We start from the raw sequence: 27230 nt of genomic DNA on the forward strand, positions 1-27230 counted from the left end.
GCAAAAGGGGTTCTCCTGATTCATGCTTCTGGCGCCACCTTTCTCTCTCAAAAAAGCTTATCGGAGGGAGTAATCACAGGAAATACTGACGATGAGTTGAGCGACGGCAGAACAGATAATTTTATGGACACGAAACAATTAAGGCCAGGCAGCTGCTTTCCTCACAATCATGTTAAAAGCCGTATTTTTATTTTCAGAACGGAGACGCAACGCCCTTACTGCGTTGGACTGAACGTCACTGACTCAGGTTACTACCCGTTCTTCCCCTGCCTAAGTAAGTCCCAAACTCTTTGGAAGTTGCCGCAAAAGTCTACAGAGTACTCTGCAATTTTTTTATGATAAATGAAAGAAATCGTAAGGACGGAGCTGTATAAACATTTTGCGTGAGCACATTTCGATACTTCGGCATATCATGACTTCGTAGCCGTGTGTCCGACATAGAAAACCGTTTTAGTACAAAAGGCCTCGTAGCCAGAGCCGAGTAACGAACGTATTGGTGCCTAACAGATGATCGATCCGGCCAATCGTGGCATCACAGCTCACGTGTCTTATGCCGGGTAAGTCAAACAAGGATTAACACGTTAATAATAATGTACCCTGATTAAACTTGTAATATTTTTGTGCGAGAAAACCATATACCTCGGACGGTCAAACCCAAACAAGAATGCTGTCGCTTGAGTATGTCGAGCTCAGATAGCCTGAGTCGCTTTGAGACGTTACACCCTATACCCCTATCTGGATTAGAAGTTGAAAAGGTGTTACCCGCAGCTAAGAAATGAGTTTTTACGAAACCAATTTGAAATGAAGTAACGCATGACGTAAAAGATGACCACGAATCAGGCGGCAACCGAACCGAAAGCTACCGTTGGCAGGTCGGCGTATGTTTCTTATATACCTATGTCTTTACTTCATTCGCAACAGCCTGGCTATGGATCCCGCTCACTATCAAGAAAAACTTTTTGTTATCCAAAATAGCTGCGGCCTGCTCATCAGCGAGCTCAGTCGCATACAACATTCGACAGTTTCAATGCTGTGGAAGCTCGCACAAATGCAGAGCATCGGTCAGTCTTCGGTTCCCCTTTGGAAGCACCTGTCACCGCGCGTCAACGACAGGACGGATGAGCTCGGGCTGCTATACTGACGGGCGCTTGCCAATAACCAACAAAGCTGAACGTGGGTGCAGATTTGGGCAAGGTATTCCGTATGCGTCGCTGAGTATATAAACTTGTAAAAGGGTTATCTTGAAGATTATAATCAGCGTCACTTTCTGCAGGCCTGAAGTGATGAAAAATGACGCGTCAGGTAGCTCTGTTTATAGTACGAATTGCGTGCATTTTCATAACGCAATGCATAACCGCCAGTATTGCGATTTGAAGAGATGTTCAGAGATGTTGCTATAAATAAAAGCACTTAATAAATATTAGGGTAATTAAGACCATTTCCTCATATCTAAGGAGGCTCAGAATGTATAAAAGACACTCGGCTAGCTGCGACGAAATTTATTACACTTGTGAACAATGTACATAATGTGGGAAAAGCTGCTACACACAGATGAGTATAAAGTGCGTAATGTGGGAACAGCGCTTATGCATAGATGAGTAAAAGTTTCGCAGTTAGATTGAGCGGTTTATGAAAAGAAAAACTGCGCTAAAGGGCAAGTACGAACGAAGAGCGAACGCCGCACCACACGTGCTACCTGAAAGCCACTTTTGTAGCCAAAGGTACATTAGACTAGCAGAAGCGTATTTCGCGGTGCCCAGCCGGTGCCACAACTGCATTTTTGTCGTTGCTATTGCACCCAGTTGCACCGATCCGCGCCCGTCTCCACGTGGATGTGATGTCATATCTTTATTTTACCACCAGGAAAGGAGGCCCCAATCCCCGCCCCTGGCACGCAGGCCCGAGGGACGGGAGCCCCTCCCGTCCCTCGGGCCTGCGTGGATAGCGAGACCTCCGCCATCAGAAGCAGGCAAAGAGATCATGGCACTTCGCGGCTTCTTCCGCCAGGCGGATGACTTGTTGCTGTGGAGCAGGGACCTTCCTCCGCAGCAGGGCTTCCCAGGCTTCTCTACAACTTATATTTGTTTTAGGCCCACGGGATTTAGCACATTCCCAGATTATATGGTCGAGGGTCCCTCTCTCCCCACAGTGCTTGCATTTATCGTTTTTTCTATCGTCCATCTGGACATAATATGCCCAGACCGTGTTTACATAGTTTCCAGCTTGCAGGCGCCGCCATGAGACTGCCTCTTTATTGTTTAGACTTTTATCCGGTGGTAGCACCAGTCTCCTGCTTAGCCTGTAATTTTGAAGAATCTCCGTATAATTTTGCAGACGCTCGTCCATGTTCAGGCAGTCGGCGACTCCACACTTACCCGGAAGTAGAGAGCTCGGGCTAGCTTGTGCGGCGCTTCGTTACCAGGAACGGACGTGTGTGCAGGGGTCCAAATTAGGCGAATTTTCCTGTTTAGTCGTTTACTGGTCAGAACCCTTGCCGCTTCCGGCGAGACCTTACCCTTTCCAAAATTTCAAATAGCCGTTTTGCTATCGCTGATTATGAAATTGGCTTGCGTTCTGACGCAAGCGAGCGCTATTGAAACTTCTTCACCCGTTTCGGCGTTGCGGCTCATAATGGTGGCGGCTGATACCGGGGCACCTCAGCCGTCGACCACCGAGGCGACCGCCGCTTCCGTTTTGCCACTTACTGCATCCACGTATGCAACCGATTTGCTATCCATCGAATCGAAGCGTATGATTAGTGCTTCTTCTCTCTTCTCCCTCCTCTCTGTGTTGAATATGAGATACATGTTACGAGGGACGGGGGGAATGTTTATATTTGCTCGGCGGTCCTGTGGGATACTTAATTTTTTCGTAGTCCGCTATCTGTCCGCTATCGAAATGGTAGTCCGCTATCGGCCTACCATTTCGAGTATAGCTCTGCCCGTAGTCGTTCGACTTAATCTTTCCAGCTGCGAAACTCTGACAGTTACCGCTATTCCGTCCCAGTTATTGCGCACTCCCATAGAAAGGCGTTTCTCTGTGAATGTGGCAATTGGTAAGTCCGGCGCCCGTGCGTGATGTCATACTCTACTGTGCTCATCATCGCCTTGGCGGCGGAGCGGAGATCCCACCGTTCAGCAGCACGCGACTTGCCGGCCGGCTGAGGCCGCGAAGAGTGCTTGTAATCTCACCTGGCCTCAGCCTGCGGGACCCTCCTGATCATGGACATCGATATCGCGCGACGACGTGCAAATTCGGCAGGGATGTCAGACTAGAGCGGAGGTCGTCATGGTTGTGGCAAAAGAAGCATAAGCAAGACGAATAGTGGGTTGGAATGGATTATGAAGCGATTAATTAGCATGGGTGAACTAAAAAAAGATATTTAAGACAATTTGAATTTGCCGAAAATCTTGTCTAAACGGGGGGCACTCGTAATGACGTCATGCTATCGCTGCTGCCGTAGAGAATACCGCCGCAGGCGTCATGGCACATCCTAGCAACAACGTGATGTTTGTTTTTTAGGCATTCCTTGAGCCGAATAAGGAAGCGAAAGCTGTGTGTTGCAGCGCTAGCCTCTTTAACATCTGTTCTTAAATCTGTGATTTTTAAAGCGAAATCCTTTATAGACTCATGAAAATATCGTGCACGATAGTTTGTGTGAGATCTATTACATTCCACGAGACATTTTCTTGTCTAGCGTTCCTGCCATCTGCAATTCCACACTGAACGTGCGCCAAGGAATGCCACTCGAAAGGAGCTATGGTGTACCATCCAAATAATCCAAATACACTTGCTGAAAGTTTGACAGATACTGCGCATTTCCTTTCCTGTAAACCAATTATACTTATATGCAGCGCTGCTATTGTTTTGGCTGCAGGAAAAAGGAAAAGAATAAATACAATGCAGGTGCAATATTATGTTTATTAAATGATGGAAAGTAGTTGTGGCCGCAGGAAGAAGGAAAAGAAAATTTGGAGGACGCTTAAGCTTCGCCTTCAAGAGTGGAACGCGATAGCTTTATTGCACCTCGTCGAGAAAACTTATTAAACGCAAGGGTATTGGGGCATCCTCGCACCCTTACCCGCGCGGTCCGAAGGGGAGAAGCGGGTGAGCGAAGATAGTGATCTAAAGAAAGGAAAGACGCTTGATTCTACAACCTGTGAGGGTGCACGGCGAGTGAGTGAGTGAAAAACTTTATTAAGTATATTTAAGGAAGGAGGATGTGTAGGTGGGGTCCCTTGTCCGGGACTCCAGCGGCTGCCGCTGCTACCCGCGCACGTTTCACGAGGGCCCGTTGGGCCTCTAGTCCAGAGCTGGATAGGGCAGCCTCTCACCCCTCAATTGTTGGCACTGCATTCGGATCATCTGGAGGATTGTGTGGGCAGGTCCACACCATGTGGTGCAGGCCTGCCTTTTCCCCGCAATATTTGCATTTGGGGTCGCAGAACCCGGGGTATATTGTGTTTAAACGGGTTGGTGTGTTATATGTACCTGTCTGTAGGCGTCGCCATCTGACTTCCTCCGCTTTGGAGAGCCCCTTGGCTGGGGGTGGATATTTTCTGCGAGAGAGTCTGCAGCGCTGTAACCTCTCCGCATACGTCGCCAGAGGGCCGGGATAGGGCGGTGTGGAGGATGGAGGGGTCGAGTCCCGGGGGAGGAGAGCTCGGGCAGCGGCATGGGCGCACTCGTTCCCTTCCACGCTTTGATGTCCCGGTGTCCAGACGAGGCATTTGTCTTGTTCGGGGTGTCCATAATTTTTCAATATTCTGGCAGCCTGGGGACATATTTGCCCTTTGATGTAGTTGCGGTAGGCAGCCATAGAGTCTTATTATATAGGCGCAGGTGGCATGCGTGGCGGCTAAAGCAATGGCCACCTCCTCCGCCATTTCTATAATGTCATCGCAGATGGTGAGGGCATCAACCAGTTGTTGTTGGTGAATCACAACCGCTACCGTGTACACCGCTTCTGACTTTGCTGCGTCTTCGTAGTAGGATTCAGTGTCCGTCCCGTACTTTTTCTGGATGTATTTGGCCCGCGCCTTCCGGCGCCCTTGGTGGAACAGAGGATGCATATTGCGGGGTAGGGGATTGGCTATTAACGAGTCTGACCACCCGGGCGGTATAGTCTGTTTTTGTACGAGACCTTGCGGGCTAGTCAGGTTAAGGTCCATAAGAACGGTCTGGCCCGTGCGGGTTGCTGCTAGGCGATTTATCTGGGTGGCGCGTTGGGCGGCAAGAAGTTCTTCGGCTGTATTGTGCACCCCTAATTTCAAAAGACGTTCTGTGGAAGTGCTTTGGGGCAGGCCCAGCGCCTTTTTAACTGCGTTTCGTATAATGAAGTCGATTTGCTTATAGTCTCCCGTTTTGAGGTGCAGATACGGTGTCGAATACACAATTCTATTAATGATGAATGCTTGAACCAGGCGCAGGGTGTCTTGTTCGAGCATACCCCTGTCGTTGGTAGTGACCCTGGCTATCATACGCGCAGCCTGCAGACTGGTGTTTTTGAGCCGAGTGAGGGCGTACACATTTCTGCCCTTGTCGTTGATGTAAAGCCCTAGAACCCTGATGGTGTCCTTCTGTGGTATTGGGTTTCCATTGAGGTTGACTTCAACAGTGGGTCTGCGTTGGCTGGAGCTGTGTAGTACCAGCAACTCCGAGTTTTCGGGGGAGCAAGTAAGGCCGCAGTTAGCGGCGTAGGCTTGCACGATGGTTACGGCCTCTTGAAGGCGGTCTTCGATTTCCGCGGTAGAATAGGCAGTGGTGCAGATAGTGATGTCATCCGCGTAGAAGGCGTGCCGTAGATGCGATACCTGATTTAGCTGGGCTGGGAGTTTGATTAAAGCAATACTGAAAAGTAAGGGTGACAGAACAGCTCCCTGTGGCGTGCCGCGTGTGCCTAGCTGTATTTGGCTGGGTTCTGCCAGACCGAGGTCGGCGTAGACGGTACGACCGTGAAGGAAATCTTTAACATATGCATAGGTCCTTGCACCACAATTGATGTGGCTCATATTTTCCAAAATAGAGTGGTGCTTTACGTTATCAAACGCCCCCTTGAGGTCAAGAGCGAGAATTGTCTTGAAGAAAGGCTTGTTAGGGGGGTTTATGACTTCTTCCTTAAGCTGGAGGAGTATATCTTGGGTGGATAGGCCAGGCCGGAATCCAAACATGGTGTGTGGGTACAAGTCGTTTTCTTCAAGATATCGGGTGAGCCTGATGTGCACCGCCTTCTCCATAACTTTCCCTACGCAGGAGGTGAGAGAGATGGGCCGTAGATTGTTAATATTTATGGGTTTGCCCGGTTTGGGGATGAAGTGCACCTCCGCAGTCTTCCACTCGTTTGGCAGGCGGCCCATGCGCCAACAGTTGTTAATGTAATTCGCGAGCTGCGTGAGGGCTGCGTCGTGGAGATTGGCGAGGAGTCCCACCGTGATCTTGTCTTTTCCAGGAGATGTGCCTCTGCGCATGGCTAGGATGGCGGCCTGTATTTCTTTGACGGTGAATTCCGCATCTAGTTTCTCGTTTGGCTGCCCATTATAGGGAGGGAGGGGGTCCGTGTCGACTGTGGTGCAGAAGTGTGGTGCGGGGAGTCTACTCCAATTAGACTCAACTACACTCTGTGGTGCAGAAGTACTTTTGTTTGATGGTTTGTACGAGATCTCTATTGGAGCCGCGGTAACCATGTAGAGCCCTAGCAAGGTTCTTGCGTTGGTCGCTTTTGGAGTTGTTGGGGTCAATGAGGCATCTGAGTAAGGTCCAAGTTTGTTTCGAGCTACGGTTACCACTCAGGGAATCACATCTTGTCAGCCAATTTGATTGAGCAAGGTTCCATGCATAGTCCTCTGCAGCTTGCGTTAGGGTTGCGATGCGGCGTTTGAGCGTTCTGTTGTGGCGCTGGTGGCGCCAACGTTTCACCAGGCCTCTGCGGGCGTCCCACAGGTGCAGGAGATGGGAGTCAATAGCAGGGCGGTCTAAAGATATTTTCAGGGCTCGGGTTTACTTAGAGGACAGGTGCCTAAGGTCCAAAGCCCAGGAAGCGTAATCAGTGATATCTGGGTGATCAAGGTCAGCTTGCTCTTTTCGAAACGCCGTCCAATCAGTGAGTTTGGCAGTACCGCGCATATGTCGATGCGTTTTGCTTGCAAGATGAATGATCAGAATGAAATGGTCACTGCCTAAAGTTTCCAGTGTGTTTTCCCATAGGCAAGCTTTACCGCCGTGGGTTAGTGTGAGATCGGGGCTGGTGTCACGCGTGACACTGTTGCCAAGTCGAGTAGGTTGGGTCGGGTCGTTCAGCATGGTAAGCATGAGGTTTGATATGGTGTCTGCTAGGATGCGGCCTTTCTTGTTTGCTTTCGGGTAGCCCCAGGATGGGTGTTGCGCATTGAAATCGCCCAAAATAAGGAGCGGAGCTCCTTGGGTGACAGTGAGTGCCTTTGTTAACACCCTGGCGCAAGGGAAGGCAATTTGGGTGGGTTTACTGTAAATGTTGAGAATGTAGGTGCCCGTACCGTTGCGGTGTCTAGGTAGGATTTGTACAAAGTCGTACACTACATCATCTTCTTCTTCTAGATCTAAAGCAAGTGCAGTATAATCCTTGTGAACCATAATGCAAGTTGCTGGAGTGCGTTGCTGTGTGGAGTAATTAATGAGTTTTGCGGAGTTGTTAACCTCCTGTAAAGCGATGACATCTAGTTGGTTTGGGAGAGAGTCAATGTATTGTTGGAGTGAGGCTCTCTTACGGCGGAAGCTGCGGCAGTTCCACTGTAGGACGCTTAAGTTGTGGGTGGTTGCTGTCCGGGCGGTAGGCATGGTACAGGTGAAGATTCTTCGGAAATGGAACGCATAGGTTCGAGGGTGGGTTCGAGGCAGGATTCCAAGTCTTCGTCCGCAACAGCGTGTCGGCGACGGAAGCTTTTCAATCGTGGGGAGGCAGACCGCATGAGTTCCGCCACCTGTTTTTGTAGGCACGCTATCTTAGCGTCGTGAACTCGTTGGTTTTGAAACAGGTTCTAGTAAGAGCTTAATTTCTTCCCTCATCTGTTGCACGACTGGTTGCATAGCCTCCTGAATCATCTGCCGCATACTTTGAAAAAGTTCTGTCCTTAGGTTATCTATAGCCTGGGTTACCCACGTTTTAATTTCGGTATACTGCTCGGGTTCCCCTGTGGCTTCAGATCGGATGGTAGGGGGGTTGGGTGCGAGTGGAGAGGCGCTAGTGTCAGTGGAGGGTAGGGGGTTGGTTTGCGTGGGTGATGTGTTGTTTTGGGGTTGAGATAGGAGCTGTTTTAACCGGCGGTTTTCGGCTTCGAGCGTGTTGAGCTTATCTTGCATTTTGGTTTGTGCCAACAACTGAGGGGAAGTAATGGCTACCCTAGCCCAGCTCACCTTTTGTGCGGAGCCGTCTCGCTTGTCTTCTCTTTGACTGCCGCCTCGCCGCCCGGGTGAAGTGCTGGAACGCCGGGAGTTTGCAGAGCCTCCGCTGGACGACCGCAGGCGCTGATGTTTATGTGGCTCATGGTGCTGCACGCGTTGTCTGTCCCTGGATGAGCGGGTGCTGGTTTGATCGGTGCCAGATCGCTGACCTCGGGGGGTTGGTGTCCGATACTTAAGTTTGCATCTGTTTGAGTTGGTGAGGTGATCGCATCCGCAGGTGAAACAGGTAACTGTGCACTCATGGCCAGAAGATGGGTTCTGAACACCACAGGAGGGGCAGCATGACGCGTCCGGATGAGGACAGACGTCTTGGCGATGGCCTACCTGGCCGCATTTCAGGCACATCGGTGTGGTTTTCTTGTATAGCCGGACCGGGGTCGCTTGCTGGTAGAAGAAGATGTGTCGGGGTAATTTGTGCCCGTCAAATGTGAGGGCTACCATGACTGTTTTCCCAAGACGGCGAACGCCGATGACCGCAGCTTGTGGAGAGTAAATGGCTTGCATGATTTCGTCTTCCGTGGTTTCCAAGTCGACAGGAATGACTCCTCTGCATGTCGCATCTTGAGGCTTGAGGTATGCAGTCACTGCGTACAGATTACCCCCGACTCTAATGTGCTTGATGTTCAAGAGCTTGCGGACAGCTTCCTCGTTGCGTGCTCCTATGACGATGAGATTCTGGTTCCATTCGGGCCAGATGCTCAGTAAGCGCGCCTGCGGCTGCAATTCCAGTAGCTTCATGAAGCGCGTGGCTGATTTTTCCACTGTTCTTGAATTGGCTTAGATCGAGGGTATCCTTGGGTTTTATAATTACGACTGCTTCGTCCTTGCTGATCTCTGCCTGTGTTGAAGGACGCCAGCGTGGCGGCCGCGTCCGTGGTGAACTGTCTGTCGTTGCAGAGCCGGACGCTTCCTGACCTTTTGGCACTGCGACGTGGCGTTGGCTGGAACGCACTTGGGTCCATATCTCTTTCTGCGTTTCGAGTAGCGTCTCCGTGTAGGCGTTAAATTTTGGAGAATCGCTCACCTGGATTGCGGAAGTTTGCATTGCGTCGGGGTCGTATCCCGTGACGGTAGCCATCTTAATGTAGGTGGTAGCATACGCCTGGATCTGGGGCCGAAGCCCGCGCTCAGGTGCAATATTATGTTTATTAAATGATGGAAAGTAGTTGTGGCCGCAGGAAGAAGGAAAAGAAAATTTGGAGGACTCTTAAGCTTCGCCTTCAAGAGTGGAACGCGATAGCTTTATTGCACCTCGTCGAGAAAACTTACTAAACGCAAGGGTATTGGGGCATCCTCGCACCGGTACCCGCGCGGCCCGAAGGGGAGAAGCGGGTGAGCGAAGATAGTGATCTAAAGAAAGGAAAGACGCTTGATTCTACAACCTGTGAGGGTGCACGGCGAAACGTCAGGGGCGAGTGGCGCGCCACGTGTCGGGGCAGCGCCGCACATTGCGAGGAGGGGTTCTTCTGTGTTTGCCGCAAGATGGCTCTGCATGTGCGCAGAGCGCAGAAGAAATGTGGCGGAAACGCACTTCGCTACTCGTGTAACTGCGACTTCTGTAAGTAACATGCTCATAATTACCGATATATACTGCAGTATAACGTTCTACGGCATGTTTCTAAGGCAACACCGCATTCACTAGAAGCGCTTTTGTACCGCTTTCAAGCATCGAACTCGTGGCTGAGTGGTAGCGTCTCCGTCTCACACTCCGGAGACCCTGGTTCGATTCCCACCCAGCCCATCTTGGAACTTGCTTTTGATTTATAAGGTGCATGTTTATTTATGAAGTGCATGCCGGGATTTATCGCTCACTGGACGCCGACGACACCGGCTTTTCTGCGACACGAGCTCCTTAACGCTACCGCGTTAAAATGCACGGGCCTGAGCTCTGTAGCTGAGCCACCTCCGCTGTCTCGCGCGGAGAGAAGAGAAAAAATAAAATAAAGGAAAGAGAGAGAGAGTGAAAGACGCGCCGCAACAGCCGTTCCCAAACCGAGCGCTGGTGGGTGCAATGACGGCCTACAACAGATAAAAATTCGGTGGGTGGCTAGCCCCCGCCGCAAGCGGCATTGACCTACCGTCTTCACAGCACTCCGACAAACGCCAATAAGAGGCAAACGATTGGTTTGTTGGTTCACAGAAAGGGAAAGGCGCAGTATCTGTCACATTTGCTCTGTGGACACCTAAGCCGCTGGCAAACGATGAGAGGTAAATAGTAGGGGAGAAAGGGTAGGCTTTAGCCATTCTATTTCTAAATGACACTCTAATTTTTCTTTTTGCATGCTCAGTACCTTAATAAACATGCAGGCACGCTATGTGCAACCGATATCGAGCCATTTTGCGTGTATATGATACGCAGCGGTCCGAAAGCAATATTCGAATCGTTGCCCGACTCTAATTATGACGGAGATATCCTAATGTTGACCTTCTTCAATAGATGCAGCAGCTAGACGGCATCGACGTGCTATTTTTGTTGGACTGTGTGGTTTCTTCCGTATGATTACCTTCAGCAAAATGTTTTTTTTTTTTTTCATGCGCGTAGCTCGTCCACAGAATGGTTTCTACCCAATGAGCGCTTACATGGCGAAAATAATAAAGCAATAAAAATAGCTCGTACGTGTGGTTGGTTGGTTGGTTGGTTCATAGGAAGGGAAAGGCGCAGTATCTGTCACACTTGCTCTGTGGACACCTGAACCGCGCCGTAAGGGAAGGGATGAAGGTGGGAGAGAAAGTGGATAGAGAGAAAGGGGAGCCGTAGTGGAGGGCTACGGAGTAATTTCGACCACCTGGGGATCTTTAACGTGCGCTGACATCGCACAGCACACGGACGCCACTTCGTTTCGCCTCCATCGAAACGCAGCCGCCGAGGCCGGGATTCGATCCCGGGAACTCCGGCACAGTAGTCGGGCGTCTTACCACTGCACCACCCCGGCGGGGCTCGTACGTGTGGCGAAACGCATTATTTAATGGCAAGTGGCAGAACAGGTGCGGCGGTAGCTTCGGTAGTTGATGGCCGAGGGGCGCCGGTATCCGCGGCAGCCATCAGAGGCCGCATCATAGACACTGCGGAAGAAGCTGCGATAGCGGTATCTTGCGTAGGAACGGAAGCCAAGTTCATAATTAGCGACAGCAAAACTGGCATGCAAAATTTTGGGAAGGGGAGGATCTCGCTAGAGGCGGCCAAAGTTCTCACCCAAAAAACGCTGAATAGGAAAATTCAGTTAATTTGGAAACCCGCTCACGCTGCCGTCCCTGGTAACGAGGCGGCTCACGAGCTAGCCCGAGCTCTCTACTTCCGGGTAGCCGTTGAGCCCCCCGAGCACTGGGCATACGACGAGCGTCTGCAAAATTACGGGGAAATCATCGACCATTATAAATTGTGACGTAGACTGGTACCCCCCCCCCCCCCAAGTGTTAGACTAAATAATAGAGAAGTTGTCGCGTGGAGGCGGCTACAAACTAATACGTTCATGAACCCAGTCTGGGTGTCTCACGCGCACCAGACCTTAGGGACAATGATCTGTGCAAACACTGTGAGGCGAGAGGGACCCTCGACCACATAATTTCGGAGTGCCCACAATCTCCAGGGATAGGACAATATATTTCAAGTAGAGTAGCCTGGGATACCCTTCTGCGAAGCGCGGATCCTGCGATCCAGCACCGCACCGCCCATGTGGCGGAAGAGGCCGCAATATGCCAACGGCTACTTGCCAGCCTCTAATCGGCGGGCGCACGACTCCCCGTCTTTCCCGGCACACGTGCCGGGGGCGGGGAAGAGGACGTCCATTTCCGATGGAATTAAAAGTTGTACAACCAACCAATCAACATGGCTGATTAAGCACAGGAAAAACGTGGCGTCTGTCGAGTCTTACAACGCAGCTGTATAAGTGGCCCTGATTGGTTTTGCGAAGTAAGGCGTTAGTGCGGTTGCACAAACACTTGAGCCTTACCACCTCTGTCCTTTACCGAACAGCTATAGAAGCGAGCTGACAATCAAGCCTGTCCTATTGCTCCCGCGGCCTCTAATCTACGGGCACCATAGCACCTATCCCATCCCTTTCAGACGTACTACAAAGCGAACTCGCAGACTTCTTTTAGAATGAGCTTCACGTCGCAAATATTTTTTTTCAGGGCCATTCAGCATTCTTGCCATTGCCAATAGTGTCAGAGGAAGCGGCAGGCTGAGGAGGATGCTCCGCCCGGTAGCTGAGTTCTCGGGCTGGAGGATGCGCCTGTGCGTTCCCGCTGAGCGCCTTATGAGCTGAGGTTCATATGAGAAGACGAGGTGTAGACGGTAAGGGGAGAGATCAGAGGATAGTGTGTGCCTGTCGGGATATACGACCTGCATCATAACTACGAATTGCCTTTTGGGAATCGCTGACTACTTTGGTGGAGGGGTCGGTCAGAGCTAACGCGATGGCAACCTCTTCCGCAGTGGTAACAGTTGCGGCGTTGAGGACGCTGCAGGCGTTGTGCCAATTTTGGTGCGGTGCCAATGCAACCGCACCCATAGTGGGGCGACGGGGGTGGTGGGAGGCGTCTGTGTATGTAACGTCGGGGCGACCGGTAAAGCGTTTGTGGAGTTGCCGTGCTCGGTCGGCTCTGCGCTCTGTATGATACTCTGGATGCATACGTTTGGGAAGCAGAGGTATACGTTGACTGAGTTTCTGCTCAGGCGTGAGGTCCATATACATAGACGTCGCCCTCAGAGGAGTGATTCCTACCTGGCACAGCACTGCGCGGCGCTCATATTGGGAAGTTAGAGTCGATTAAATCAGCTCGTCGACTGTGTTGGAGATTTTCCGAGGAAGGGGGAGCAGACAAAACAACAGCGATTGGAGGTTAATGTCATCGCAGCAACTATTGTAAATGCCTGCTCGCTGTGCCGAGTGCTTCAGTGAACTAATCTGGGGGCGGGCCTCGAGCATTCTACTGCTCCCCTCTAACAAAGTGTAAACATGCCTTTGATTTTTAACCTATGCCCTCCTTCCTGTCGGTCACCTTTTTGATTGCCTCTCCCATTTTCTTATTATTGCTTTACTTCCGCCGCCCCAGTGCAGGTACTTCACATTATTAGATAACAGATACCGGTGCTGGCAAACTGCTTTTTAGGGCGAAAGCCTTTAATGCCTCATACGTCCGGCGACTGCTGTCAGTTATCCTGACGGCAACACCTAGCATCTGGGAGAGGTATCTTAGTTCTCCTTCTCTAGCGTCAAGCCAGTGCGGTTGCCGTGAAGACCGCTACCGGTAGTTAGTGATAGGTATTGTGACCTTAGTGAGAGTGACAGTGATGACAATAATGACAGAGATGACTAAGTATAAAATCATCGCCTGGTGACGTCATGACAAGTCGTGACGACATGATTGGTCATGACGTCACCAGGCGATTCACTCGCTGAGCAACATCGTGGGGCTCAAATTAACATGTACGCGGGTGACATCAATCTCTGGATAAACCAGGGGAGTGATTCGCGCACAGAGAGACGACTGCAGGCAGCGGCAGACACAGCAATGGACTACGCGGCTCATAGGGGGCTTTAGTGTTCACCGCAGAAATCAGTGCTACTAGTATACAACCCAAAACCATTGAGGTGCAAGCAAATTGGAGAATTTGATATTAAAGTGGAAGGAATTTTCGTAGGAAAGGTTTACTAAATACGAATCCTATGATTATACCTGCAAGAGAGCAGATACGACGATGGGATACTAAAGAAACTGGAAGGCTGCGCCACACACGTCCTAACCATACTGAGGAGAATAACGTTGAGGGGCCGTGTCTTAAAAGAAAGCAGCTTGATCAGACTTATGCAGGCGTATGGCATAAGCCTTATAAGCTACTCTACGCCATATGTAAACCTTATAGCAGAGGAAGAAAGAAAATTAGAGGTACTCATTAGATGATGCATAAATAGGGCCTTGGGCCTCCCAATCAGTAAATCCACAGAGAGGCTGCTCGTTATGGGGTACACTATACGTGGGAAAAAATAGCAATGGCAGTCAGAGCGTCGCAACTCGAAAGGCTAAACCAGACAACTACAGGAAAAGCTATTTTAAATATGGTAGGCTTGCAGACGGAGAGAGGGATGCAACAAAAGTCGAGCATCCCACAGATATTCCGAGGTAAGCTAACCATATGGATAGCTTATGGCCATGAACCAACATTTTGGTTCATGGCCCCTTTTCCCAAGCATTTCACCCCCAAAGAGCCGAGCACCAAGCCGGGGGAAATCTTGTACCCATTGGAAACCGGTGGGTACCCGGCGGCACTGGGGATCGAACCCCGTACCTCCCGAATGCGAGGCGGATATGGTTAGCTTACCTCGGTATATCTGTGGGATGCTCGACTTTTGTTGCATCCCTCTCTCTGTCTGCTAGCCTACCATATTTAAAATAGCTTTTCCAGGACGAGGGGAGATATCTCCCCTCGTCCTGGAAACATGTACCCCATATACATCGAGAAAAGGAGGCAAAAGACAGCAGAAGCACTCAAACAGCGCTTCGAACCACTGGACAGCAAGACAGTTGCATACGTTGATGCGGCGAGTGTGAAATCGGGTGCGCCCCCCCCCCCCCCCCTCGGGGTAGTGCAGTGAAGAAATCCGCTCCGTCAAGCAGAAATTGGAGGCAATAGATAAGGAGAGATATCAAGGTTCGATGGTGAGGGCGAGGGCACAGCGTCTGTCAGCGGGCAAAATGCCCACAAAATGTGCTCTTGGACTAGAAAAGAAGCACGCCAGCAAGAATCGCATATCAAAAATAGAATGGAAAGGCGTAGTCTATTCAGATAAATCGAATATAGAGAGGGCCTTTTATGAATACTACAGCGGACTTTTAGTCACACAGAAGGTAAAATCGAACAATTCAAGTGCAGTTTCCTTTCTCTTATGCCAAGACTGGATGACGAAACAAAAAAGAAAAACGTTTGGTTTGGTTTGGTTTGTGGGGTTTAACGTCCCAAAGCAGCTCAGGCTATGAGAGACGCCGTAGTGGAGGACTCCGGAAATTTCGACCACCTGGGGTTCTTTAACGTGCACTGACATCGCACAGCACACGGGACATCGCACAGCACACGGGGGACGAAAAAACGTTTAGAGCTGCCAATCTTAGAAGGAGAAGTAAATAAAGCCATAGAAGACCTCAACCCCTGAAAATCTCCAGGACCAGACGGGCTTGCAGCCGCCCTTTATAAAGAATTCAAAGACGATTTCGCCCCAGTTTTGACTACATTATTTATTGAGGTTTATGACAAAGATATGCTTCCCCCGTCTTTTCTAACAGCCCATACAGTTATAATACCAAAAAATGTTGACGAAGCCAAGTTTCAACAAGTTACCGCATACAGACCAATATCCCTGACGAACACAGATTGCAAAATCTTTATAAACATTCTTGCTAAAAGGCTTCAAACTGTAATGGAAGATTTAGTAGGACCGCATCAGACCTGCGGAATGAAAGGCCGAACCATATATACTAATATCCACAAGGCACGGTCTCTGCTGGAGTGTTGCGACGCCTTGCATGAGAGTGTTGCCATGCTCCAGCTTGACCTAGAGAAAGCCTTCGACAAGGTGCCGCATGATGTCTTGTTATCAATTCTAGAGCATGCAAATGTGTGCTCAGATATTTGAAAAGGAGTGGCAATGGCGTACAGAGGCTGCACGACGCGCCTGATAGTAAATAAGAAGGTGGGTGAGCGCATCCAAGTGCAACGCTCTGTGCGTCAAGGCTGCCCCCTGTCACCATTGCTTTTCAGCTTTTATATTGAACCATTTTGTCTGAGAATTATCGATAGCAGCAGTATCCGAGGTTTCGTTTGCATGCAGCAGAGATCGGCATACTTGCGTACGCCGATGACATTGCCGTCTTCTGTACCGACTACGAAAACATTAACAGTATTGTCAAATTGGTGAAGGACTTTTATTCTGTTAGCGGTAGTGCAGTGAACTGGAATAAGTGTTTGGGTTTCTGGCATGGCGAGCGGCACGCAACCCCTGCGAATTTCGTGAACATGCCTTGGGTAACAACCCCAGAGAAGTATTAGGAGTGCCATTGGAAAACTACCGATACAGTGAGTCATATTCGAACCAGCAGGTTTTAGAAGTACGTGAGAAGCCGACAGACTGAAAGGATTCGGTTGGTCTATGTTTGCACGTGCTACGATTTGTAATTTATTTCTTGTTACCAAGATATGGTACGTGTTACAAGTACTGCATTGTTCTCGTGTGATTGTGCAGAGATATCATCGTGTGCTCGCCATGTTTGTGTGGGGAAGTACTTGGGAGCGCACCCGCCGAACCAGCTTGTTTCATCGCGTCCGCTCGGGAGGAATTGGTTTGGCGCATTTGTATTTGCGCCAAGTGGTTAACCGTTTTATGTTCTTACGTGATACAAATGACCCATTTTTTGAACAGTGTATCAGGTTAGATTGAACACAGCGCTACCAAATTTTGTTGTAAGTTGGGCGAGCATGCAAGGGAGGATTTTCGGAATCCTTAAAGAAGTGTACATATCATGTCGTGTATTGCAAGCCTGATTTTTGTTTGAATATTTATCAACCGTGACGCGAAAGAAACTTTACAAGGACTTGTGCGATGTCTCTCCCCATCTCATTGTACAGATCGTTGTACTGTGCAGGACCATGGAAGTCAGTCCTTAAGCGAGTTAAAAATATGGCTGTACCAAGGAGAACAAAAACTTTCTTTTTCAAACTGCATAGCAATACATTAGAAGCTAAGACTTATTTAAAAATGAAAGGTTTTTTTTTGTATCTTGGGGAAATCACTGCTTCATATGCTGCAAACCGGAAACTATCGAACACGTTTTCTTAGACTGTTGGGAAGTATTTTTCTTCTCGAATATTTTACAACGAACAATTAAAAAAGACCTACCCGTGGATGCATTCGGAATTCGGTTTTTACCTATTGAAGATAGCCCCGCCGGGGTGGTGCAGTGGTAAGACGCCCGACTACTGTGCCGGAGTTCCCGGGATCGAATCCCGGCCTCGGCGGCTGCGTTTCGATGGAGGCGAAACGAAGTGGCGTCCGTGTGCTGTGCGATGTCAGCGCACGTTAAAGATCCCCAGGTGGTCGAAATTACTCCGTAGCCCTCCACTACGGCTCCTCTTTCTCTCTTTCCACTTTCATTCCCACCTCCCTCCCTTCCCTTACGGCGCGGTTCGGGTGTCCACAGAGCAAGTGTGACAGTTACTGCGCCTTTCCCTTCCTGTGAACCAATTTATTTAACTTTTACCTATTGAAGATGATGATGGGGGGGGAGGGGGGGGGCTACCGCTGGACATGATCATGTTATTGGGCTGGCACAGTATCTGGCGATCCAGAATGGCTTTCAGGCATGCAGACGTTGATGCGAGGAAAATACGGCAGTATTTTCTCGAAGCCGTTGCGAGTGTTATTGAAGTTTTCAAGACAAAAGACGAAGTACCTGAGTGGCTTCCCAGAATGGAAGTGTTGCAAATGATTGATTTGTGATGGATCACGCAGCCCAAATCGCGTGGTAGTGCCCATGTAGTGTATTTGTCGCGTAATATTCGCTCTCTCTGTGTGTGTATGTGTGGGATGTTTTATATTGTAAACTCTGAGAATAAATTAGGCAATAAAAAAAAAGCACGGGGTGGTGCAGTGGTAAGACGCCCTAGTGTGCCGGAGTACCCGGGTTCGATTCCGACCTTGGCGGCTGTATTTCGATGGGGGTGAAACGAAGAGGCGTTCATGTGCTGTGCGATGTCAGCGCACGTTAACCCCACGTGGTCGAAATTACTCCGTAACCCTCCACTACGGCTCCTCTCTCTCTCTCTCTCTCTCTCTCTCCCTTTCCACTTTCTCTCCCACCTTCCTCCCTTCCCTTACGGTGCGGTTAAGGTGTCCGCAGAAAACAAGTGAGACAGTTACCGCGCCTTTCCCCTCCTATAAATCAATCAGCCCACAGCAATAAGTGTGACAGATACTGACAGATTGCCGGTCCTAAACCTAAGGAAAGTATGAGCCCCTATAATTATGTGTTCATGATACACTGGTTTTACGAAGCGATTGCACTGGTATCAAACGTTGATGCCTACATTCTCAGTTCAATAAACACGAACCATCGAATATTAGTGGCGTTCCTGCATTTTTTGTCAAACTCACAGTACCTTTTCTTTTCCAGCTGGTCCAACAGATGAATTGGCCCAGCAACTGTACTTCGACGGAAGCACCTGCTACGTCACCCGCATCCCACTCAACGGAACTTACCGTAAGCTAAACCAGCGCGCGTTTCTTGTTCTTGCATTCCCCGCCGGCGTGATGCAGTTGTAAGATGCCTGACTACTGTGCCGGAGTACCCGGGTTCGAACCCGACCTCGGCGGCTGCGTTCCGATGGAGGCGAAACGAAGAGGCGTCGGTGTGCTGTGCGATGTCAGCGCACGTTAAAGATTCAATTTCCCTCCACTATGGCTCCGCTTCCTCTCTTTTCACTTTAACTCCCACCTTCCTACCTTCCCTTACGGCGCGGTTCAGGTGTCCACAAAAACACGTGTGACAGATACCGCGCCTTTCTTTCCTGTGAACCAATTAAAGATAAGCAGCTGGCCATCACTATTAAGTTATTCGTGGTGCGCAAAAGGGTGGGCCGCTATGCTACTGATAATATTAATATCAATAATAACGGCTTTTCATTCAGACGAATATTTTCTTAATATTTCAACCTGACCAAAGGAATACTTGCGGCGCATCGCAGGATATATGGAGATTTTTCAGGGGGAGATCATCCTGTAGCTAGGAAAATTGTCAAATGGAGGTGAAGCCATTTTCACTCCTGCGAAACAATATTTGCAACTGCTGCTACAGTAGTGCTTACCCCCTGCTCGCACGCTGGGCTGTTTTGCACGCATATTCTTCGCCCACATCATTTAGCTCTTTCCTCTTTCTAAAGCGATGCACTGAATATGGCGTACAAGGTTGCCTAAGCTATATACGCCCTTCGGGTATAAGATGGCGCAACCAATTCAAGCCACTCAGTGAGACAATAAAAAATGGCTGATGTTTACCCTGCTGGACGCTGTTAAGCGAAGAGAAAACGTCGTTTTATTTAGTTTTGATTTGATTAGGCCTAGGTTTAGACATGGGCAGACAAGGCTTGCAGTGATTAAATTGCTGACAATATGGAGTCGAGGACGCCATAAACAACAAGAGGGAACACGCTATGCTGACCCGACGTCAAAGATGCAAGGTCAAAGGACAAGGTAGAAGATTAAAAGTCAAATGGTGGTACAACCATAGTTGGTATTATGGTTAATCAGTATAGCCATACAGTGACCTCTTGCTCGTTGAAGGTCAAGCGGAATTCCAGGTTTAGCTTGGCTGATGCATAGCGTAGAGAAGCCTCCACTTCAAAATTAGCGATGTTTAACTTCTGCTATACGTAATAATACTAGCGAAAGCACTAGTTTAACATGTAAACACTTGGTTAGTGAGACAGCGCTTGCGCGGAAATCGTGCACAGCGTAAATGTTGGCGGAGTGATCAGATGTAGCCTGGCGTCTGTGTCCCGCTCTTGCACTAGGCCCATGCGTCTCCATGGTTCCGGTAAACTGATTGATTGATGTATAGGAAGGGAAAGGCGCGGTAACTGCCTCACTTGTTTTCTGTGGAAACCTTAAAAAATGATTTTTTTTAAACTGATTTATTTGTAGGAGGGGAGAGGCGCAGTAACTGTCTCACTTGTTTTCTGTGGACACCGCAGCTGCGCTGTAAGGGAAGGGGGAAGGTGGGAGTGAAAGTGGAAAGAGGAGATTTATTTGATTTATTTGTAGGAAGGGAAAGGCGCGGTAACTGTCTCACTTGTTTTTCTGTGGACACCGCAACCGCGCCGTAAGGGAAGGGAGGAAGATGGGAGTGAAAGTGGTAAGAGAGAAAGAGAAGCCGTAGTGGAGGGCTACGGAGTAATTTCGACCACCTGGGGATTGATTTAACCGCGTCGTAAGGGAAGGGAAGAAGGTGAGAGTGAAAGTGGAAAGACAGAAAGAGGAGCCGTAGTGGAGGTGCTACTGAGTAATTTCGGCCACCTGCCGGTAAGAGCAGCAGAATAACATGAGAGAAAGAGGTAAAGAGCAGTTGTCGCGCTCCATATACGGTTAGTGGATAGTCACGTGATCTGGCCTTGGTATATAGCTTCGGGGAGGTAAGATAAGCCAGCGTAGCAGAACGTGCGGCGCGGCAAGAAACGGCTACTGATATGGTTGACGATCACATGACTGTAGCGCGTGCGGCGTCGGCAGCATGACAGTAGTCGCGGTGAGGCGCACCAAGTCACGTGGTGTGACATAACGCATGCGCAGCTGCTCTTCCTGGTTTGAATGTCATTGCGCGGCTTTGCTGACATTGAAATTCGTAGTTCGGAGAGTAAACCTTTCGCTCAAATGTGCGCTGCTGGGGTGCGAGCGCAAAAGAATATCAGCCCATCAGTGTATACGTCACTCGGCGGCGTACGACTCACGCCCCTCTATGAAAGGATGAAATGCGCAAGTCAGCGTGGATCTGCGCGAACTCTCATGAGCTGAGCTGAGAAAGAGAAAAACGATGCTCTGATCGCTGGACAACGGCTCAACATTTATCAGCCTTTAAGTAGTGAGAGTGTCAGTGGGCAGACAACTCCTTCGGAACAACGATATGATGCCACTGACGACTGTTCGCAGCGCCTTAGTGTCTTCTACGTGTGCATTCAGTGAAGCTACAGTAGGCATGCTTCTCAAGTGAATACCTTTCTTGCCAGAGCGTAGTACAGCCGTATGCAGGGGTGCAGCTTTTATTGCTTTACCAAGTGGTCCATAGGCGTCAGCACTGTGACCATGTCTGTAGTCTGTAACATAGAGGCTGACATAGAGACTTTCTGCAGATTACAATTTTTAGTAGCTCTTACTTTTGGGGCAATCTATCTCATGATTACAGATAGCGAGCAACCTGCGCTAAAGATTCTCTTCAGGGCCGCTGCAGAGTAACACATAATTTACAGAGCACTCACTTTTGATGTACCCAGGTATTTACTACACCTGCTTGTGCTTATCGGCTTAACTTTGCAGATACGGGAAATTCAGAAGACCAGAATAGTATCAGTGTCGTCTCTTTTTAGAAGGTGTTACATGTTTCAGCGTAGTGTTCAACCAATGAGAGCTGTAGCTTCTTACCTATGCAGGTATGCTCTGAACTTCTGATCAAGCGTGACAGCTTCGGCGTCGCTTAATTTGAGAGCGCTGTTAAAGTGACAACTCCGGCTGCATGTTCTTAGAAGGCTACGCGTATACAACGCTGGGCTTTGTCTGTATAATAATTCGTATTTATTCTGCGATGTGTTCATTTTACAGGCCATCAGCTTTTCTGCGTACTATGCCTTCTGCAATAAAAGGGCTTTACACGATTCTGCTGTCATGACTTCGAAAAGATGGCAGTAAATGATTTTGAGAAGTAACAAAGTAGTTAGGCTATATGTTTTACGTATCCAGAAATGTATGGCAGATTATATACAAGGATATTTATTACAAAGGATATTTTCCCATTATTCACCTCCATCGAAGCAATCCATGTTCCGCCAGGTCCTTTCTCGCCAGGCTTCAAGCTTTTGGCTATATATTTGCAAAAAATGCACCTTCTTGGCTTTTTGTGGCAGCCTTAGTTGTCCGACGTGAGAGGAGGACAAATGGCACTAACAAAATGTTTGCTGCGCATCGGAAGCTGATATTGTTTCAGTCAGTGACTTCAGAAAAGTAGCTTAAAATATTTCACTGATGCCTTGCAGTCACCCTCAAAAATACAGCTCTTTTAACTTCAGAGGAAGATTTAAAGGTCCACAGAAATGGTCACCAAGAAGAGTAAACAGCGCCATACCACTGATAGATATTGCCACTAATCATTCTCCCGCAAAACGTTTTGATTTAGCTTCTGCAACACCAAATACATCGCCGATTAAAAATAACCTTCCGATTTTCCCTTTTAAGTCGTACGCCGAAGGGAGTCATAAAAAAATGAAGAATACAAGCAAGTTCAAAGCTGCACCCAGAAATACGTCACTTCGACAAACTTTCGGCTGCCGCGTGCTCGCTCGCTCGCTGGCGTATTCGCGTCAACCCGTCCTCGAGGAGTTCGCCAGTCCGTTGACGGAGGCTACTCGGCGGCGCCCGAGTGCGCGAAACGTACGAGCTAGTCTGCTTTGTAAAGTTATTCATTTGCCCATCTGTATCACGTTTAAAGATCGATGTATAGAAAAGGCGGTATCTACTGTGGCGCCCGACGTCTTCGATTACAACCGACACCGCAGGGGCTGCGTACTGAAACCTTGTCCTGTCTGCAGTATCGCTTGAAGGGCTTGTTGCTGAGCAGAGCGTCAAAAATGAGCGGCCTTAGTTGTAATGAAAGTACACGAGTTTGCAACGCCTGCAGCACGGGATGCCGCAAGCAGGCTCTGGTACATGACACTTTATCGCGGGGGTGGGGCGCGCGAACGAGGCGAACGAGGGCGCCGTGTGTGGCCGTCCGTAGTCGTCACTAGGCCTAAATTGTTTCGCTTCGAAGCTGCTGCGGTAGGCGCTTTGGAACTGATCAACGCTGTCGTAAATCGTCTACTTATGAAACTGCCTTATTGTGAATCCTATCCTGCCATAGTAAAAGATGCATAGGATTAACTCTGCCGACACATTAATCGCAGAGCTAGTACGAGTAGATCGGATGAGCCGAAATGCACCAGCGGCAGCTAGCTTGAGCAGAAACTTGCTTGTATCATGGCTAACGCTTTTACCAGCAATTAGAAGGCTCTGAATACACTGTTTATGTAGACGCGGCGGAATACAAAGGAGGCAACTCTTTTGCTACCGTGGGCGTGAACTACTCGGGTAAAACATTAATGGCAGGTTCAATAAAACAACATACTCAGGGACAGCGGAGGAGGCAGCCATCGCCATGGCGATGATCAGCGCCAAATCGGTTACCATAATTAGCGACTCCAACTCTGCTATAAACAATTTTGCGAGGGGCATGATCTCTAAAGGGACAGAGCGAATTTTAAGGTATAGAGACTGGAACCAAAAAGAGGTGGAATTAATTTAGGTGCCGGAACACTCGAGGAACAAAGGAAACGAATTGGCTCACAGTATAGCTCGAGGTTATGTCAGCCGAGCAGTGAGCCAGGTTGATTGCCCCAATTTCTCGAGAGATGCACTAATTTCATTTCATGACTACACTAATCACTTTAAACTAGAAAGGCGGATATATCCTCCACCAGACAAGAAACTAGACAATAGGCAGGAATTAATCTGGCGTCGGCTCCAGACGCGTGCCTTCTGCAGCCCTTCTAAATTTGCGCCCATGTACCCAGCACAATACAATCCAAATTGTAAACACTGCGGCGAAATAGCAGGACACGATCACATATTATGGAGCCGAAAAAACGCTGCAACAAGCGGGCCTACTACCAGTCCCTTCTTTTGAGCGGTGGGAGGCTATACTGGCCAACTCAGACCCGTTAACGCAAGTTCGGGCTACTGAGTGAGCTCAAAAGGTCGCTGAGAGCGGCGGACTTGAGGCCATATAAGTGTAGCGCCCACAAATCGCTCATTGCTGACAATAAATGTTTTCCAATCCAAAATACCAGCAATTAGCTGCTGACCAGAGACCATCACGATGGTTTATTACTTGATATTCGGCTGAGTATTCCAGAGTCGAACAAATTTTCGCGCTTTATTTCGGACATCAGTGCTGACGATGCGTCATGTCGTTCGCGTACGGTATATGCGGGAGGTGGGGCCACAGCGGCGGTGTTTACGGCGGTCGAGGAGGCGCTGCCATCGTGCGGTGCTTGGCCGTGCTGTTGACGCCTCGTAGGACGACACGCCGGTTCTCCTGACCCGCAGTACTCCCCTGATGGGGCTAGGACAGGTGAGCCGCCGCCGCTTGCCACGGGGGCTGGCCTGCCACAGAATTTTTTTCTGTTCTGGGCCGTCATTGCGCCCGCCACCGTTTCGGTGGTGGACGACGGCTGTTCGGCTGTTGTTGCGGCGCACATCTTTCTCTACTTCTTCCTTTTCTTTCTTCTCTATTTTGTCTTCTGTCTGCTCGAGGCAGCGGAGGTGGCTCAGCTGCAGAGCTAGTAGCAGGCCCTTGCATTTTCTTTTCCTTCTTCCTACAGTGACAAAAAATCCGGTTCTCCTCAAATCACGTAATATAAATAAGATATTTGTAAATGCTGCTTCGTTCCGCCGATCACTGCGTCGTTTCAGTTCAGAGTTGCTGATCCAAACGCTCTGGCTTCGGTTGTTGTACTTGATGGGCAATGGCCGCCTAACCGAGACGGGCGGCAAGCTGTATAACAACAGCGAACCTCGATTGGCGGTTAATCATGGTTACGTTTGGTAAACTCGGTTACGCGTAACCGTGGTTAAGCTGGCCGTGTAATAAGGATATCGACACCATGTGTATCATGTGAGTGAAGGCACTGACCTCATTCGCACACGCTTGAGGCGCCTGATGAGTTCGCGCAGCGCACGAGCAGACGACTTTCGCAGCTACTGGAAGTGTGCCCGTGACGTCATGGCTGCAGTCGCCGCAGTGAATGGCAGCTTCTAGCAAGCCTTGCCAGTCAACTCACCCATGACGTCACTGATTAGAAAATAGTTCCATGCGACATGGCCAAGCGACAACCGCTGTGCCCGTGAATTTCAAAAAACACTTTTTTTAAAAATTAATAATAAATCGCTGGCTTTGCTCCAAGAAGTTATACTTAGGGTTAATGCTTAAAAGGATTCGTTCTACACACCGAACACGTTTATTAGTGGCTTATTGGTGACTGTTTTTGTGGAATTTTAAAAATTTGGTGCCAGAGTAGGAAAAATATTGAAGCCGAATTTTCCCTATCATACCAAGCGGAGGCTGCATCCGTCGACGTGTGTTACAATTCCAACTTATAGTAATTACTGATGACTCACAATTAAACATTTTCCGGGAAGGTCGACACAGGTTGAAATAATATGCTACCTCCAACTCTATATGCCTATTATGCGGACCCCAAGCTTAGGGACACGGCGCTTTGGGAGAGCGAAATCCGCGCCTGCCGTGAGGAGAGCATGCATTCTTTGAACTAGGTGGATGAACTGTTTCGCTGCAAATTGGTGCTCCAATAAAATAAACGTTTTTTTTTCTCTTCTTGAAAACCAGCGTAGTCACGTTCGATCCACTGTTTATTGGGCCAGTTTAAGGGCGAGCTGTGTTTTACTGCGTCGTCCCCAGCAGTAGCAACGCGAACTTAAGTCAGAAAAAAAAGTTCACTGCGCAGTACAAACTTTTATTCAGTGCTACAGAAATAGCGCACCGCTGAGCGCCGCGGGTGATTACCGACCACTAGGAATGCAATTGGCAAAGTGCCTCCAAGCTGCTAACTCCTGTCTAGAATAAAAATACCATAAATAATGAGTAGGTGCAAAGATGTTTAAAACCTGGGTGCTACGGCATCTAAAAATGTTCGCATCGTGTCCAGCAGCTCCACTGAAAGAAAACGGCATACGTTTGGTGGTTTACATCATGTTATTACAAACTTGTCTTCAGAAAGCGGCCGTTCGTGCATAAGTGCTCATGATTAAGGTGGAGCAGCATTGGGTAGCGCACCCTAGCTGCTAGCGATGTAATACGAAGAATTTCTACCAGTGCTATAAATCATGTCGCACTAACTCCGACCTTAAGAACACTTGCCATCCAGTCATGTTAAGTACAATTTCAATTCGGCAACACGGGGAAAAGAAGGAGGAATAAGAACAAAAAAATAGTCAGAAAGGCCAGGAAGCGTGCTGCTTCGTGGTGCTTCGACTTTGGCGCTGCGAACTTTAAGCGAAACAAGTAGCCTAAACTGCTTATTCTTTATTTTCTGTGATACGGTCATGCTCACTTAAACCTATATGAATGCTAGGGAAGGTAAAACTAGATAAATTCTGCACCTTCCAGTGATCAGTCTTGAGCGAAACCAACATTTCTTTTAGGCGATCCCCAGAAGCATGCCGAATAGTACTGCTGCTACAACGCAAGACTGCGTTATGCCGAGAAGAGTGTCTGCGCTTCGCTCAATCCACGTTTTGCACAACTGCTTTACTGCTTTTCACACTCTTCGCTTTGCATGCAGTGAATCTCCAGGGGCAGTTCCTTGTTTTATACGAAGTATTGTGAAATTCCTCTGAAATATTCCTCTGAAATGAACTGTGAAATATTTAGGTCCTCAATTCCAAAACGTAGGCATTGTTGTTTTGTTTTTTTTAGCGATGGATATTTTAAGTCAGATTGACGCGAATATTTATCCATGCTCCCGATTTGAATGTTCTTTACCCTTTGCAGACTGCATCCTCTTTGTGAAGACCGACGACAGGGATTCAGTGCCCGAGAACTGCGCGACGCAGTTTGACGAACAGTGCGGTGCACAGAGGTACACTCTGTACAGCAAAGAGCTGTGCCCTTATTAGGGCTTCAGAAAGAAGTGTTTCAGTATTCTTTCGCAGATAGGAACAACACAATGTACTGTGTTATTTCATTATCTCAAATAAAATAGCTAACCATAACAGCAACGTGTCATAGATGTTTATTTGTTCGTGGCTCTATTTGCAAAATAAAATGTCTAAAGCGGGGCCCCGCAGACCAGCATGCCTCCCTGCTCTCTTCCTCACCGACCCTAGCACCGACGGTGCGCACCAATCTTGGCAGAAAATCGCTTCCACGTAGCTCGACAGTGCCTTTCACGGAGCAAGCAGGCCAAGCATCATCGAGAACCATCT

General features: G+C 48.9%; 1 protein-coding gene across 1 annotated transcript in view; it reads left to right on the forward strand.

Moving 5' to 3' along the window:
- Window positions 1-27076, forward strand: part of LOC146194920 (uncharacterized) — a 45880-nt gene extending 18804 nt beyond the window's left edge. The window contains exons 3-5 of the mRNA XM_084596673.1: window positions 198-274; window positions 18601-18687; window positions 26797-27076. Coding sequence (XP_084452799.1) covers window positions 198-274; window positions 18601-18687; window positions 26797-26921 — 289 coding nt within the window. The 3' untranslated portion in view covers window positions 26922-27076. The remainder of the gene's footprint in view (window positions 1-197; window positions 275-18600; window positions 18688-26796) is intronic.
- Window positions 27077-27230: the final 154 nt, after the last annotated feature.

The sequence above is a fragment of the Amblyomma maculatum genome, chromosome 3 (genome assembly GCF_055883805.1).
Source record: "Amblyomma maculatum isolate TAMU_Amacu chromosome 3, ASM5588380v1, whole genome shotgun sequence".
NCBI lineage: Eukaryota > Metazoa > Arthropoda > Arachnida > Ixodida > Ixodidae > Amblyomma > Amblyomma maculatum.